Raw genomic sequence first — 17,837 nt, 5'->3', positions numbered from 1 at the left:
CAACCAAAATTCCTCACTGAAGACTCATCCTGGTGGTCGCAGAGGAACCCTGAACAACATTTAGATCACTACAGGCCTCGCCTGCCTCAGTTCAGGTCAATGTTTATGATTTAACAGTAAGAAAGAGACTGGGCAAAAATGGTATCATTACAAAATTTCAAAGGCTAAAACAAATAAAACAAAAGTCCCTCAAACATTTGACAAAATTCATGTTGATGACTAAAAACTTTGGGAATTTATGCGTGGGCCTAGAAGATAAATTGGGAACATTCTTTAAGGTTTACATCCCGTTATACCGGGCGTAACGAATTTTCATCATAAATACAGTCAAGCATTGTGGTGATAGTGTAATATTATGATGAATCCATGAATTCTGCTTTCTAGTCCTGAAGGAGAAAGTCCAGTCATCAGTTTCCAACCTTAAACTTAAACTCACTTGACTTAATTTATTCAGCAGGACAATAATCCCAAGCTCATCAGCCTGCCCAACTCTGAATGGCTCAAAAACCATAAAAAATAAAGCTTTTGAATCCAGACATCCAAATGAGATGTGTAGCATGGCCTTTAAATCACCGCTCATACTTGAAAACCCTCCAGTGTGGCTGATTTAAAACAATTCTGCAAAGAAGATTGAGCCAGAATTCCTTCACAGCGATATAAAGCACTCACTGTCAGTTATCGCTAACCACTGAAGGCAGGTGTTGACGCTAAGGGTGGCACGTCCTGGTATTAGATTTTGGGGCATTGACTCAAGGTTGGTTTGTGAACAGCTTTTCGTATTTACTCAGGTTAACTTTGTGTGATATATGAATAAACCAAATACAGAAGAAATTTACCATCACTCTCTATGTCGTCATTTAGAAACAAGCTGTCATCCATAGACACGCCACTGAAGCTGGAGTCATCGCTTTCATCAGAAATGTAGCCAGAAGTCAGACACTGGTCTGACATTGGTCTAGAAAAACCACCGACGCCCTTTGACCTCTGCAGAGACTGAATGTACCTCGCCAAGCTTACACCTTTACCTTTAAGATTGGAAACAAGTTATTCAGATTGAAGCTGCATCGTTAATTTCAACAATAATTTCATCTTTTTTAAAGCTGTGAGATCATTTACAACACTAATAAGACTGAATCGGAGAATCATTCTCACCGTTGCATCGCAGACTGTATGCTCTGTTTCGTTCAGCCAGCAGAGGGCTCAGCCAGGCAGCATCCAGTCGGCCCAGTCTGAAGCCTCCAAGACAGAGGGCGCCGTTGTTGAGGTCCAAACCAAGCCGGCCGAGCAGCAGGATAACTACGGGCCCATCTCCCCTCTTCACACTTACAGCCAGAGCCCTGCGGAGCTGCTGCTCAGGAGTGTCTCTGCTCAGCAGGAGCTCCACCAGCTCCAGAGGACCACCTTTCTCACATACCTTAAAAGTTCAAAAACAGCACTGTTGTCACCACAGACGTTGGATGACTTCAACCATTCTATCAAAACTGAACTGAACTTACAATGCAGCAGTACGGGGACAGAATCAAGCCAAAATCGTTAGCCTCTAACCTGATAAATGAGAGACTCTGTTTTTGCCTTCGTGTTGACATCGGCCCCCAGCTCAATGAGGCACTCTGCCATCATCGTGTCGCCATCCATGCAGGCCTTTTCCAGCATGCTGTAGTGTAGCTCGGAGTCGCAACACATCTTTGACAAAGCCAGACACACCGACCTCCGCAGCTGATGGCAGAGAGACATGCAGTCATGGAAAAGAAGGAGGAACTCCTTTTTTCAATTCAAGGGTCTAATGTAGCAATAAATCATGAGATGATTTAATCTTTGTGAGATTCTAAGATTATTTTATTAAAACATCCAGTGTAAAAACCAGAGAGATTCCACACTGTCACTTATCATACAAGTTAAAGCCAAAAATCAGAAGGCCATGAGTGAAAAGAATTCAATCACATTATTAGTGTGTTTCTGGGTACTATCTGAGGTATAATTATCTGAGTATACTGGATGATCTTTAGAAAAAGTTCCGCGGGGCTTCGTGGTTTGTTTATTAGTCGTATACTCTACTGCAGGTAGGGATGGATACCTTCACATTTGAACATACTGTACAGATACTTGGTACCGGTACTTAACGGTACCAGTTTTCGGTACTTTTGTCTCCGTTTATGTGGTAATAAATGTTAATTCGTTTAATAATAAAAATCTCAAAAAGTTTCAATTTAACATATTTATTTCTCAATATATACATTTTAATGAATATATCAGAACAACATCCAGCTGTTTGTATTGTAACATCTCAGTTGTTTCAAACATTTCTTGCACATTAAAACCTTTAAATGACTACGCAGTGTGTAGTGCACAAATTAAAACCCAGCCATGTTCCTAGCTGCAGACGACGTGTCGCTAACGAATGCAGGAGTTGTAGAAGTAGATCTGACGCTCACTAAAATGATCTCTTCAGCCTTGACAAAAAATCTTGTGCTTAGCCAGGTCAGTGTATAAACACACACACTCAGAAGAAAAAATGTAATGGCTGGGCCCATGGTTTTCTCTGACTGCAGCCTGTTTAAGCCGTCTACAGATTCGACAGAACATTCTTACAGGGAAAAAAAACCTGAATGTTTATCTTCTACCTACTGTATTTATATATTATGTCTACATCCATCTTCTTTTATCTTTAACTGTCTCTCCATCTTTCTGTCTCTTTATCACATCTTTTATCGTTTTCTGTCCCTTTCCATTTTTTCTTTTCTCTATCTATCATGTATGTATTTAATCAAGCTCAGTCTTATAGATCCGGGGGATAATTTCACCTCCAACAGCCAAGCCAGGTCAAAAACTTTAATTCGGTGGTGACTAGACTTTAGCTGCATCCCTGCTCCGACACAGCTGAATTGAACCAACTCTTCACAACGCCATCAAGTTTGGCGAGGCCAAGTAACGAGCCAGTCATTTGATTCAGGTGTGTTGGAGCAGGGATGCATCTAAAAGCTGCAGGGTAGTAGCTCTCAAAGAGTGTAGGTTGGAGACCCCTTCTCTAAAGCACCCCACAATGCAATGCAAATCTGGCTACGAGAAGGGATTTGGATCCAGCTTGCATTGTCCACCTGGTATCTGTGTCAGATTGTGGTTGGATCACATTCAAACCATAAACAATCTGCTCTAGGGCTTGTTAGAACTCCAAAACACTCTCAGCAGTTGTTTGGGTCCACACTCTAGTGTGATTCACATCTACAAAAATGAACCGCACCAAGGGGGAAACGGACCAAAGTTCATTTTAAACCAACTAAACACCTCAGGTGTGAAAACATCCTGCTCAAAACAGCACACATGTGCCATAGTGGTAGATGAACTTACTGGGCTGACACTCTGCCTGCTCTCCTGTCTGAGGTGCTGGAAGATCTGCCTGTCGAAGTCTTCTCTTTGCAGTTCAGCTCCTGCCCCCGAGCAGGCGTCCAACATCCTATACGCCACCTGAAAACACTGCAAGACCCATGTTTGCAACCACAGAACTGTCATTGAAAACGATTAGCTGGTTCTAAAACAAACAGAGACAAAAAGCTAATCTGAAGAGTGGTTTCAACTGCTAATTCTGGACATGATGTCAAATGTAACGATTAGAAGGATAATATCCTAAGACAGAAATATTAGGCAGAGGATGTGGTTCAACCGAATGAAACAAATGATTATTCTAACATAGATACATTAAATGTAGTCATAGTGAAATGCTCAGCTCACCTTCAACACCATCTCAGAATCTTGTCTGTACTGACTGAGGGAGGCGACGACAACAGAGGCCAGGACTGGCACAACCATCCTCGACAGCTTCTTCTTCGTCACGAGGTAGCTAAGAAGGGTCAGACCCCAGTAGTGTATCTCTGGGAATAATTAGAAACATCACAATGAATTAATTCAATAAATCAACAGCAGCATAATAAATCAGTATGTTAAATCAATGAACCACTCCATTGTCTCTCTGGTTGTTGAAGGCCTCATAAACAGAATTAATGAGGAGCATAGAGGCTGATTAGCAAGTCATTTAGTTGTAAACTAGTCATTTGATTTAACTAGAGACGCATCGAGAAATCACTTGGTGACCCGCATGGACCGGTTCTAAGTTTCTCCGGCCCCAACTGGCCCGTCGTGAGCTGAGTACGTTTTTTTCTTTGATCAGTGAATGCAGCATGCAGAAGAGTTAAAGGGTTGTTCTAACAACACTCTTTGGTATGGAAGCTGTTACTGAGGGAAGAAGACTCAGGGGCAGTGAAGGGTTTAAAAAGTCAGATGGAAAGCAGAGAAGTAAGAGGATGCTACAAAGAAAAGAAAGCAGTTTTCTATGCAGGCATGTCAGCTGTTCATTCTAGATGCTAATCAACCTAAACAGGAAGCAGAATGTTTGTGGATAACAGGAAGCTCACAGCAAGTAGCTCTGTTTTATGCATTCGAAGAGTCCACCTCTATGTGTTATGAGGTATCTGGATTTGGAAATGCTGGCTAATTTAGATTTAGAAATCTCACAGTAAAGGTAAAGCTCTGATGACAGGGAATACATACTAAGGCTGCTGTTTAGTTACTAATCATAACTGTGCTAATGGTGCAAATTGTCTGTATAGATGGCTAAAGACGTTTTAAAATGTCCCTCCTATTGCTATTTTTCAGTACTAACATTTCATTGGCCAGATCAATTTTCAGGTTATCCATGAAGTGGAAAAATATGTTTTTAAAGTTATTTATAGTTCCTAAAGAGAAATTGTAGTTAGCTAAAGTCTGTATTGGCAGGTCAGAGAACTGGAAATCTGGCCCTAAAGAATCTGATCGCTGCATATCTAGATCCAACTACAAATTCATTATAATTTGGTGCCTCACATCCTGAGGTTAGAGAGCTAGTCATTTTGACTCTTATGCTATATAGAAGTAGTATCATCTGTCTTCAAATTGTCAAGTTTGTCAAATTAAATAATGACAATAATAACTGATTTTTTTTCTTTTAAATGCACTCTAAACAATGACAAAAGTCTGTTTTAGTTCATTTTGGTTGACCTCTGTCAAAGACAATGAAATACCTCGTTCCTTCGGAAACATCTGTAGTGTATGAAGCACTGTGTCTATCGCCCCCTGCTGGCACAATAGGTCCACTGCACCTGAGCAGTCTGCCAGGGATGACAGCACCTTCAGGCCGCACTGCTGTAGGGTGGGCCTGCTAATAAACTACAAACACATGCACACATAAAGAAGATATTTTTCCACTAGCATTAAGTAATGATATAAAAATTAAAATCCACAAGAAAAGTTAAAATAATGGAGAAAAGAATATTGAGAGAGAGCTTTTCCACACACCCTGTTGAGGACCTCCAGGTAGAGTGTGTGAGCCCCTTCTACCACACACTGGTTCTTCAGGACTCTCAGCGACACATCAGCCATGTCAGGATCTGAGACGGACGCACCGTTCTCCCTTAAGCTCCTGTCTGGGAATTCCCACACAGTAAGGATAGAAGTGAGGACAGAAAGACAGGAAGAAAACATACAGAGTCAGAGAGAAGAGCACATTGTGATCAGGGACTAATCTAATTACAACTGTACTGCTATCTTGAGCCAAGGCAGAGAAAATGAACCCTATTTACAAAGAAAACCGCAGAGAAAAACAAAGCTGCTGCACTGAATCATCTTTGCTTTCCTTCTACTTTTACACCATCAGAACAACATGAGCTGAGTTCTTTGCGTTACTTGCAGAAAAATAAAAGCATAAAGAATGTTTCATTAATGCCACATTTTGCACATTGCGTGCCTTCTTAAAAACAAAACCAGTCCTGCAACATGTTTTGTATTTAGACAGTGTCTTTGGGCTATATTCACAGCATTTCCATTAAATCCAATTATCAGGATTACAGTTAAGTAACTGCATACTAATTGCAGTGTGCAACTTTAGTGTATTTTCCACCTCGTGTGCTCGGGTCTTCGACAAACACGGGAAAAGATTCAGCAGCTTAATGTTTCTCTTTTTGTTTGTGTTTGGGACATGTCTTCAATTAATCAGATGTTGACCATAACTAAGGAATATCCAGCTTGACTGGCACCCAGCCAGTTAAATAAACTGAGATCAGTTGAAGCCCAGAGATGCATTAAGATATTTATAAACAGTAACTACTTTTATGGAGGTGTTACAGCTAGTAATTCAGGGCGCAACTTTTAAATAAGCAGAAGGATCTTAGCAAATGAGATAATCTAAGAATCTATGTTCTCTAGGGAATACACACAGCTGCCACTGTTTAAAGGTAGTAATGATAGCCGTGCTGACTCCATAAAGAGTTGGTCTTTCCTTATAAAGCATCTTGTTACACATGGGCAGTGTGATGTCACCTCTGTTTCTAATTTAAATAAATAATGGCTACTACTAGAAAACAAGTCTTTAAGGCAGCACCTGAACTGTGAACAAAACCCAGTTTTTGTTCCAACTTAATAGCCAACCCTTCAACATACCTGGGCAAAGGAAGATCAGACTGGCCTCCAGTGCTGCAAGCTGAACCTCCGACTGGAAGTTGTGGACCTTCATGACGTTGAGGATCTGGCTCATGGCCATGTTCAGCTCATCCAGGCTGGCAGTCCTACAAATGCAACGACAGTGTTCTCCTACAAACAAATATCTCCAGGAGGCTAACCAGAACTCATGAAACGCTGATAGCACAGAACTCTGATCATCTTTAGATTAACTGAAATGAACAACTTTCATGTAATACTAGATATTACCTCATAGTTAAGATACATTCAAATAAAGACAAACAAACACACATCACTTCATTATTTTTCTATAAATAAGTAAAGATCATAAAAAGCCAATGTAAAGTATACAATACAAAAACAATCTTTCCCAAAACATTTATTAAGGAATCAAATTTAGGAGCACTTCATCCTTTAATCCCTTTAAAGTCAAAGTTTGAAGGGTATAAATTGAAAAAGAAACTGATAGCTGGCTGGATAGATGGCTACATGTTTTCACTCTACTTCACCTAAAAAGGACCTCCTTATTGGTGTGTTTATCGTTTGAGAAGGGTTTACCACTCTACAAATGACTATCATCATAGAAAACGGTAAGGAAATGAACCTGATCTCTTCCACCTAAGGGTGGTGACCTCCATAATTTACTCAAAGCTTTGCTCGATTTATACCCTTCAAGGTTTGGCTGCTAACAAAATAAATGATTCATTGCTTTTAAATATCTTCTTTAATGTTCTGAAACGTCATTCTGTACATTGGGTTAATCTCAACATGGCTTATTTATATGTACAAACCTTCCATGGAACAACAGCTTTAAGAGCTTGCAGGCACTGATGGAGACTTCTGCTGAGCTTGAATGTCTCTTCATCATCTCCACCAGGTTAACATGGAGGCCACCAGTCAGCAACAAGGAGCTCATTTTACCTGCAAGCAAAGCAGACACTTTCTATAGAGGCAGCAACAGTAACAACTTTTTCAAGATCCAAATAAAAAACAAAATGAGCTTGAATTTCCTGTTTCTCTAACTGAATGGTTGTTAAACTTGAAGTTGGAGCTACTTTCCATACTCTTTTCTCCAAAGCCCACCTCCACCTCGCTAGGTTCTATACCTGCTCCCCACTCTAACTACAGATCACAACGTCGTCTGAAAACATTATCAAGAGGCATGGTTCTGTACGAGGTCCTCACTGTATGACTACCTTGTGGAAAGTACTACTCAACCAAAAACAATTATTCACACTACTGCTAAAATAGTATAACATATTGTATACTATATAGTTATCATAATGTTAATCTGGAATAAGCAACTGCAAAAAATATGTACTTTTTAATAACTTATTGAGCTGAATTTTGCACGTTCTCCCCATCTATGGGGTTAGAATGGGTTAAGAAAAGGATGTCCCTCAACTTCATAAGTGTTAAGCCAGTCAAGCAAAATACTTTAGGCAACAGTGTTGCTCCGTGCACTCAGACAGTTTTTCTCTGATCTTATTAAAATAACTTTAAAGTTTAGGAATGGTATAAAAGATAGTTAAATAGAAATATATCTAATCTAATGTATTTCCACCCATCTGTCACTCCTACCCCACACCTCACCACTGTCTCACTGTCTATGTCCATGTTCTGTTCTTCTCTCACATGCTTGTCAGCCACAGTTTATTTCCTACTGAAGCACCACAGGTCTCTACTTGTCCCCCCTATTATATGTTTATTGTAGATCCATAAAGACCCAGTGCAGAAGCTTCTAATCGTCACTATATTTAAATGAAACCTCTGCTCACTGACCATCACCTCTCTTTTTAACGTGGGTTCAACAGCACTTTACCATATCTTCATAGTTTGGCTCACTGAGTTAAAGACTCTGCAGTTACTACAGCTTTGCATGTCACCCTTGTTGTTTAAAGTGACTAACTGAAGTACAGGAGTTGGACAATGAAACTGAAACACCTGGTTTTAGACCACAATAATTTATTAGTATGGTGTAGGGCCTCCTTTTGCAGCCAATACAGCGTCAGTTCGTCTTGGGAATGACATATACAAGTCCTGCACAGTGGTCAGAGGGATTTGAAGCCATTCTTCTTGCAGGATAGTGGCCAGGTCACTACGTGATACTGGTGGAGGAAAACGTTTCCTGACTCGCTCCTCCAAAACACCCCAAAGTGGCTCAATAATATTTAGATCTGGTGACTGTGCAGGCCATGGGAGATGTTCAACTTCACTTTCATGTTCATCAAACCAATCTTTCACCAGTCTTGCTGTGTGTATTGGTGCATTGTCATCCTGATACACGGCACCGCCTTCAGGATACAATGTTTGAACCATTGGATGCACATGGTCCTCAAGAATGGTTCGGTAGTCCTTGGCAGTGACGCGCCCATCTAGCACAAGTATTGGGCCAAGGGAATGCCATGATATGGCAGCCCAAACCATCACTGATCCACCCCCATGCTTCACTCTGGGCATGCAACAGTCTGGGTGGTACGCTTCTTTGGGGCTTCTCCACACCGTAACTCTCCTGGATGTGGGGAAAACAGTAAAGGTGGACTCATCAGAGAACAATACATGTTTCACATTGTCCACAGCCCAAGATTTGAGCTCCTTGCATCATTGAAACCGACGTTTGGCATTGGCATGAGTGACCAAAGGTTTGGCTATAGCAGCCCGGCCGTGTATATTGACCCTGTGGAGCTCCCGACGAACAGTTCTGGTGGAAACAGGAGAGTTGAGGTGCACATTTAATTCTGCCGTAATTTGGGCAGCCGTGGTTTTATGTTTTTTGGATACAATCCGGGTTAGCACCCGAACATCCCTTTCAGACAGCTTCCTCTTGCGTCCACAGTTAATCCTGTTGGATGTGGTTCGTCCTTCTTGGTGGTATGCTGACATTACCCTGGATACCGTGGCTCTTGATACATCACAAAGACTTGCTGTCTTGGTCACAGATGCGCCAGCAAGACGTGCACCAACAATTTATCCTCTTTTGAACTCTGGTATGTCACCCATAATGTTGTGTGCATTTCAATATTTTGAGCAAAACTGTGCTCTTACCCTGCTAATTGAACCTTCACACTCTGCTCTTACTGGTGCAATGTGCAATCAATGAAGACTGGCTACCAGGCTGGTCCAATTTAGCCATGAAACCTCCCACACTAAAATGACAGGTGTTTCAGTTTCATTGTCCAACCCCTGAAGATATTGTATGCATTTAGTGCGAGTCTGTATGCAACAACTAGAGGCATACCAGCAGAAAATTAGTAATTATGTGTTTGTGAAGACTCACTGTTGTTGGTAATGAGTGTGGCGATGGCACTGGTAGCTGCAATGAACACACTGGGAGAGGTGGAGTGGAGCAGCATGGCAGCCATTAATTGTCTGTGAACAGGAGTCCTGAAAGACATGAACCAGCTTCCATGAAACAGTGTTTTTTTTTGTTCAGAAGCCTAATATCTGCACTACGTACCTGCCACCCTGCTCTTCATCTGAAGGCTTTACTTGGACTCCGTGTAGTAGCAGGTTATGAATGGCCCAGCTCGCAGCTTCCTGAGATGGCAAAAGCTTTCCGTATTAGCTGATAACCTCAACACCTTATGAAGCCCCTGTGGCTAGAAGCTGCAGGACTGACCTGAACAGCCGGATCAGCTGCATGGAGCTCCAGCGCTGTACAGCAGTCCTCCATCCAGTCCAGGCCCATGTCCTCCACCCCCTCCATGCCTCTCTCCTCTTCCTCCTCTCCTTCCTCCAGACCCTGCTCAGCCACCGCTTTGTTCTGCACAATGGTTGCAGCTGCAAGGTGACACGGTGGTCTGATTATCCTGTAGAGCAGTGTCTTAACTAAAAGTCCAAGGTAGGAATAAACTAATAAATGACCTGAAAGTAAGCAAGTGGATAAACTAAGAAAAAACAAATCTAACATGTCTAACATATTCCTAGTGCATATTTGCTTTAGTTCAGGTAAGTTGAGCATGTGTGTCTGTCTCTTTTTAGTCAATGCACAGCTACACCCTGTTCTCCTCTTTGTCTCTATGCTCCTAGGATGCAAAGACACCAATACTGGCCACACTTCCCTAGCAACGATGTGAAATCTCAAAAATAAATTCAGAACATTATCTTACACCAAAATAGTTAGAAAAATCTGACTTTTTTAAGTTGTATGCATTTATTCAGCGAGGGAAACCATCTCACCAGTTGCACAACTGCTGGTAGCCCAGTTCAATCCATTTATAATAAATGCAACAAAGCATTTTAAAATACTTTACTTCTTTAAGTCGAACAGAGTTTCTAGACAGCTTAATTAAAGTTTAATTAGTAATCCATGACTTTCTGTTTCCATGAGGTATAAATACGACACAATACAGAAGACCATTCCATGTCTACAGGATTCTTAGAAGGCGTGCCAGAAAACAATAATCCTTTCAATCCTACCATCACAAATGTAAACAGATGGAGAGCAAGATTAGGCTTTTTCAGCAACAAGTGTAAAACATATGAGAAATAGGTAAAAAACAACCTCACGTCTATCATTAAATGTGGTGGGGAAACGGTGATGCTGTCGGTCTGTTTTTCCTCAAAAGGCCCTGGTAAGCTTTCAATTAGCAAAATGGGGTTTATTTACCACGAGCCCCCCCCCGCCCTCAGTTCAATAAACAATAAAAAATGTTTTTATTGTCTAATCTTGTTAAACCACAGGAATGTCTACTAGATTTCACTTGATTTCTGCCCATCTACTTGCCTGCTGAACATTGATTTAAAAACAAGTGAAAATAACAGCTAGACTGAATTTTTGTAACTTTTAACACACTGGTAACAAACCTGCAGCTACGGATCAATCTAAATTATGTTCTGCCACTACGTTGCGTAGACTAACTTCTGGGATATTATGGACTCAAGTATGAGTTGTGAATGTGTCTCCTCACTAAGGTCAGCCAGGCAGGAGAGGGCAGCAGCTTGCAGGGCAGCATTGTCAGGGAAGGTCTGACAGGCTCTCAGAGAGACCCTCTGGACGCCGTTGGTCACCAGGATGCTGTAGAAACTCTCTGCAGGAAAACGTAAGATAAAAAAATCTGAGTCAGACAGAAGCTTCTTTTAATCTTATCAGCCTTAAAAAGCACATAAGTCTATCAAAGGCAATCAAATTCAAACACTTTTGCATTGATTTCACAAGCAATTTAATCCTGATCTGTCAACATGTGAGCTGTCCAGTTAACTATTAACAGGGAATCTCACTGCTTATTTACCTGCTTTACTCTGGTTTCCTGGTATTCAGACATTAGTTCACTAAACAAACATAACTTCTCTTATTAAAAAGGAAAATATATTGTACACAGAAGAAAACAGATATTTACATACACTGTATAAATATACACATTACATTTTCTTTCTTCACTGTCTGACAATAAATCAGACCAAACTGCCCTGTTTTAGGACTGTCAGGATTACCAAAATTATTTCTATTTACTAAACGCCAAAATAATGACTTTTCAGAAGTTTACGTAAATATCCTCTATATTTGGTATAGTTGCCTTTAACTGTACGCCTTTATTAAACATTTTAGGTATCCGTCCACAAGCTTCTAACAATGGTTTGTAGGTATGCTGGCCCATTTGTCCTGACAGAACCGGTGTAAGCGAGTCACGTTGGTAGGACATCTTGCTACCACACACCTTTATTAGCTCTGCCCACTGATCCTCCACGGCTCAGAGATCAGAGCTTTGCGATGGCCACTTCAAAACATTGACTGTTGTTTTTAAGCCACTTTAAAAGAATTTGCCAGTATGCTTCAGGTCCCTGTCTGTTTCGAAGACTCACTGGTGTCCAGGCTGATGTTTAGAGATGTCACCTGTTTATTTCCACATGACGTTCTTTCCTCATGGTGCCATTTTTATTTATTTTTTTTAAATCAGGTGCACTAGATCCTCTTGTGGCAAAACCCCACACAACATGATCCTGCCACCTCTATGCTTTACAGATGGTGTTCTCAGCCATGTAAGGTTCCACCTTCTCCTTCCATACCAAAGGCTGGTCAGTATGACTACAGACTTTCATTTTAGTTTCACCAGGCCAAAGAACATGTCTCCAAAAATGTAAGTCTTTTTCTCAGAGTGGATTTGCAATCTGGCATATTTCATGTATGTATTAATAGAGCGAGAACCACGTTGTGCTTGTTGTTTCCTGGTGCTGCGGTATAATTCATGCATAATGACTCTGGCCGTGCTCCGGCATCCAGCAAAAATAGGCTCTCAGAATCTCTCTCTGATAGTGACTGACATTTATCTAAAGAAACTTCAGAGTCTTTGCTGCTGTCTGTGTTGCTGGCCATCGCAGCAGCAGTCAGTTTACGTGCACGGGTTGATGTCATAAAAGAGCACAACAAAGTCGCAAAGGGGTATTCTGGAACTGCCTTTTTAGTGAAATTTATGACCTTATATCTCAACAACTGTTCCTTTCAGTGATATGAATTTTGTTTTTTTTCAATATCTTTCAATGTTTCCTTTCCATTAATGTAATTGGATTTATCATAAAAATTCAATGTCACAATGATTATAAAAGAAGGACACACATTATTCCTGCTCCGCCCTCTGAGGCAGTGCTCTGACCTGAGGTGAACCTTCTGAACAGCAGGCAGGCTGTCTCCTGCAGCTCCTCCACCTCAGGGAAAGCATCCATGGCAGCGATGACTATGCTGTAACACCGAGTGCCTCCAGACATCAACACCTCCACGTTACTGCCTGCAGAAGAGACACATGTTAACCTCACCATGAAGTTTTGGCCATGAAAGGAAGAGTTGATATGTTCCAGAGAAGATTTTAATTTTACAAACTTATGTGTGAACAGATACAGAAACATAAAAAGAAATGTGAACAAATAAGTTCACATGGAAAGCTAAGCCATATTGATAGATCTGTCTGATTGGATGGAGAGCATCTGTGAAAATATATTTTAAAGTCTGGTTAACAATTCTCAGTTCGATTTAAGTCTGGACTTGGACTGAGCCATTTTAACATGTCTATATGCTTTGATCTAAAGCATTCCATCGTAGCTCTAGCTGTATGTTTAGGGTTGATCTTCTGCCAGAAGGTAACCTCCAACCAAGTGTTAAGTCTCTTGCAACCCTTCTTCTTCCAGGGCTTTCCTGTAATTAGCTCCATCCATCTTCTCATTAACTCATAACTGATCATTTCTCATATTAATTATTGTATCTCTTCTTGGACCCAAGGATATGCCTCCATATTAAAACCCCAGAAATCACTCTATAATCAGGCTTTTAAGTTACTCGATGAAAAGCCTTTAAGCCATCATCATTGTCAGATTCTCAGTAAACATAATATATTAATTATATTATTGATCATTTAATCGTATACTCAGATGTGCGACTACCGCCACCACAGAAGAGATTTGTACAGCTTTGCTCTGAGCAGATGACTAGAACATCTAGGTCCACAGCCCAAAATGACTGTAGACTACCTCAAAGAAGCTCAACCTTTGCACAAACTGCCTTTTCATACAGAGCCATTAAAGAATGGAAAAAACTCCCAGATAGTCTGAAATTATGCTGTGACCTGCATGATTTCTCACAAAAGGTTAGAGAGGAACGACTGGGAAACCAGCAATGTCAACATTAACTAAGAACATGTTTAATATAAATTGATGTACTTATTTTAAATTGTAGTTTTATGTAAATGGTGGGAAATGGAACAGATTGTTTTGTGTAAATGGATGTAGATGCTGTATATGGCTGGATGTACTGTATGCATGTTGAATGTATTTTATTGTTGAGACCTGGGCAGGCAATGCAGATGAAATTAGCTATAGCTAAATCTGGTGTAAAGCATCTCTTCTTTTATTAAGATTAATATGTTTACACATTGTCCCTGTGAAATAAATAGCAAACAAACAAACTCTGTGCAGCATCCCGCAGCAGGCTGCTGCCACCTTTCTGATACGGCAGGATACCCACAACTCTTACATTAGTATGCTGCAGTTAAACCCCAAAACTATTCATACCCCTTGCAGATTCAGATTTAACATCGTTTTTATTTAGCCAAGAAGTTTGTTTCTGATAGGAAAGGAGACAAGAATCTCTCAAAAGATAACAGAACCATGTAAAAGGAATATGAATTTCATTTTTCACACTTACATATAATATACAGGTCCTTCTCAAAATATTAGCATATTGTGATAAAGTTCATTATTTTCCATAATGTCATGATGAAAATTTAACATTCATATATTTTAGATTCATTGCACACTAACTGAAATATATCAGGTCTTTTATTGTCTTAATACGGATGATTTTGGCATACAGCTCATGAAAACCCAAAATTCCTATCTCACAAAATTAGCATATCATTAAAAGGGTCTCTAAACGAGCTATGAACCTAATCATCTGAATCAACAAGTTAACTCTAAACACCTGCAAAAGATTCCTGAGGCCTTTAAAACTCCCAGCCTGGTTCATCACTCAAAACCCCAATCATGGGGTAAGACTGCCGACCTGACTGCTGTCCAGAAGGCCACTATTGACACCCTCAAGCAAGAGGGTAAGACACAGAAAGACATTTCTGAACGAATAGGCTGTTCCCAGAGTGCTGTATCAAGGCACCTCAGTGGGAAGTCTGTGGGAAGGAAAAAGTGTGGCAGAAAACGCAGCACAACGAGAAGAGGTGACCGGACCCTGAGGAACATTGTGGAGAAGGGCCGATTCCAGACCTTGGGGGACCTGCGGAAGCAGTGGACTGAGTCTGGAGTAGAAACATCCAGAGCCACCGTGCACAGGCGTGTGCAGGAAATGGGCTACAGGTGCCGCATTCCCCAGGTCAAGCCACTTTTGAACCAGAAACAGCGGCAGAAGCGCCTGACCTGGGCTACAGAGAAGCAGCACTGGACTGTTGCTCAGTGGTCCAAAGTACTTTTTTCGGATGAAAGCAAATTCTGCATGTCATTCGGAAATCAAGGTGCCAGAGTCTGGAGGAAGACTGGGGAGAAGGAAATGCCAAAATGCCAGAGGTCCAGTGTCAAGTACCAACAGTCAGTGATGGTCTGGGGTGCCGTGTCAGCTGCTGGTGTTGGTCCACTGTGTTTTATCAAGGGCAGGGTCAATGCAGCTAGCTATCAGGAGATTTTGGAGCCCTTCATGCTTCCATCTGCTGAAAAGCTTTATGGAGATGAAGATTTCATTTTTCAGCACGACCTGGCACCTGCTCACAGTGCCAAAACCACTGGTAAATGGTTTACTGACCATGGTATCACTGTGCTCAATTGGCCTGCCAACTCTCCTGACCTGAACCCCATAGAGAATCTGTGGGATATTGTGAAGAGAACGTTGAGAGACTCAAGACCCAACACTCTGGATGAGCTAAAGGCCGCTATCGAAGCATCCTGGGCCTCCATAAGACCTCAGCAGTGCCACAGGCTGATTGCCTCCATGCCACGCCGCATTGAAGCAGTCATTTCTGCCAAAGGATTCCCGACCAAGTATTGAGTGCATAACTGTACATGATTATTTGAAGGTCGACGTTTTTTGTATTAAAAACACTTTTCTTTTATTGGTCGGATGAAATATGCTAATTTTGTGAGATATGAATTTTGGGTTTTCATGAGCTGTATGCCAAAATCATCCGTATTAAGACAATAAAAGACCTGAAATATTTCAGTTAGTGTGCAATGAATCTAAAATATATGAATGTTAAATTTTAATCATGACATTATGGAAAATAATGAACTTTATCACAATATGCTAATATTTTGAGAAGGACCTGTATATCCTGAAACCACCTTAATGTGACATTTTCTTTTAGTTGCAGTCTGATCTTGCCAAAAGTACCTTTGCATGTGAGGCTGTCTGATTTACATCAAGATAGCTAAACAAGCTTTACAGGTTTACAGTGATACTGTGTTCACAGCTGCTGAATGGCTAGAAAATTGCCTTTTAGAGATAAAATCCTCTTTTCTCTTGAGTTTGCTGTAAGCTTTGTTTAGTACTAGCAAAGACAGCTTTCCATTTTAGGATTTAGAGAACAAGAATAAGTCAGGTTTGAAGAATCAACCATTTTCCATTTCGTTAGGAATACTGTGATGGACTGGGGGCGTACCTGTTCGAGCTAAAGGGAGTAACATTTTCATGGCCTGGATGAGAAGCTTGGGGCAGTCAGAGAACATCTGCAGAGCTGAAAGAACCACAACATGGTCCTGGTTTTCCACAAACTCAACCAGATGGTCATCAGTTACTAAAATAGCAAGAAAAATAGACAAAGATATAATCATCATGTGTGATTTATCAAATACAGTCATGTAACAAATGAAAATCCACTTTCACTCTTAAGGTTTACAAGAATTTCATAGACAATAATAAAAGGTCCTCAAGCAGTCATGACCTCGTAGAGACGATGGCACATGGTTGACTCATTTTATTTAACAATAACTCATCTAAATGTTTCACCAGTCTGTACAGACCTTAGGATATGCCAACTTAGCAGTTTGCAGAATCGTGTTTAGCAGCAGTAACTTGAAGAGGTCAATGTCTGCATAACTCCTTCACTCCGTCATACTGTTGGGAGGAATTTTGTCCCACCTTTCCTAATAATACAGCTTTAGTTCTTCACGGGTGTCAAGCATCTGTTTATAAGCATCTCTCTTGTGGTGCCAGCAGCATTTCAACCAGACATTTCACTGGTGGACTCTTTATTGCCTTTTTGCAGCTCTCCTGTTGTAGGCGGATGCAGTTCTTGACCTGTTAAATGACCTAATTGGGCCCAAGCTGACTGACTATACCACCACATGTGACACTGAATACTTTGAGGAACTCAGGGCCAACTCTGTGATTCCAATGCCTCTAGGAAAACAGGCTGAAATCATCAGTCCTCTGCTACCATGCTTACAGCTGGCATGCAGTGTTTGAGGTTCTGTTCAATAATTTCACATTGGAAATTATTCCAGAACTGTTATAGTTTATTTCAATGCAACTTTGCAAAACTAAGCTGTGACAAAATGTATTTTCTTTTGTTTTAAACAGCTTGTTTAGAACAGCTTTTTAACACCATTAAACAAGAAGGTGCCCCACCTTGGCCCAGCAGCAGCTGCAGAGCCATACAACCTTGGAACTGCACTTCCTTATTGGTAGGAAATGTCTTCATCGCCACCACAACCAGGCTAAACACATCCTCTTCTTCGTCCAGCATCAGCAGAGGAACTGCATCTGTCCAAAAGTGTAGGCAAAGGTAAAGGACCATTAAATACAGGTCCTTCTCAAGATATTAGCATATTGTGATAAAGTTCATTATTTTCCATAATGTCATGATGAAAATTTAACATTCATATATTTTAGATTCATTGCACACTAACTGAAATATTTCAGGTCTTTT

The 17,837-nt window shown here is 40.8% G+C and overlaps 1 protein-coding gene across 3 annotated transcripts in view; it reads right to left on the bottom strand.

The window, feature by feature from the left end:
• Nucleotides 1-17,837, bottom strand: part of lrrk2 (leucine-rich repeat kinase 2) — a 66,757-nt gene that overhangs the window by 29,853 nt on the left and 19,067 nt on the right. The window contains exons 5-20 of one of the 3 annotated variants that reach the window (XM_047382464.1): nt 17,537-17,665; nt 16,569-16,703; nt 13,074-13,205; nt 11,394-11,513; nt 10,103-10,263; nt 9,941-10,020; nt 9,761-9,867; nt 7,275-7,404; nt 6,466-6,590; nt 5,326-5,453; nt 5,052-5,196; nt 3,727-3,866; nt 3,346-3,471; nt 1,546-1,716; nt 1,153-1,414; nt 837-1,025 (exon numbers count right to left, since the gene is read on the bottom strand). In XM_047382464.1, coding sequence (XP_047238420.1) covers nt 837-1,025; nt 1,153-1,414; nt 1,546-1,716; nt 3,346-3,471; nt 3,727-3,866; nt 5,052-5,196; nt 5,326-5,453; nt 6,466-6,590; nt 7,275-7,404; nt 9,761-9,867; nt 9,941-10,020; nt 10,103-10,263; nt 11,394-11,513; nt 13,074-13,205; nt 16,569-16,703; nt 17,537-17,665 — 2,280 coding nt within the window. Of the gene's footprint in view, nt 1-836; nt 1,026-1,152; nt 1,415-1,545; nt 1,717-3,345; nt 3,472-3,726; nt 3,867-5,051; nt 5,197-5,325; nt 5,454-6,465; nt 6,591-7,274; nt 7,405-9,760; nt 9,868-9,940; nt 10,021-10,102; nt 10,264-11,393; nt 11,514-13,073; nt 13,206-16,568; nt 16,704-17,536; nt 17,672-17,837 lie in introns of all 3 variants that reach the window. The other 2 variants (XM_047382457.1, XM_047382475.1) reach the window with 2 other exon arrangements.

This window comes from Girardinichthys multiradiatus, chromosome 2, assembly GCF_021462225.1.
Source record: "Girardinichthys multiradiatus isolate DD_20200921_A chromosome 2, DD_fGirMul_XY1, whole genome shotgun sequence".
Lineage (NCBI taxonomy): Eukaryota > Metazoa > Chordata > Actinopteri > Cyprinodontiformes > Goodeidae > Girardinichthys > Girardinichthys multiradiatus.
This window is presented reverse-complemented; position numbering and strand designations above follow the sequence as displayed.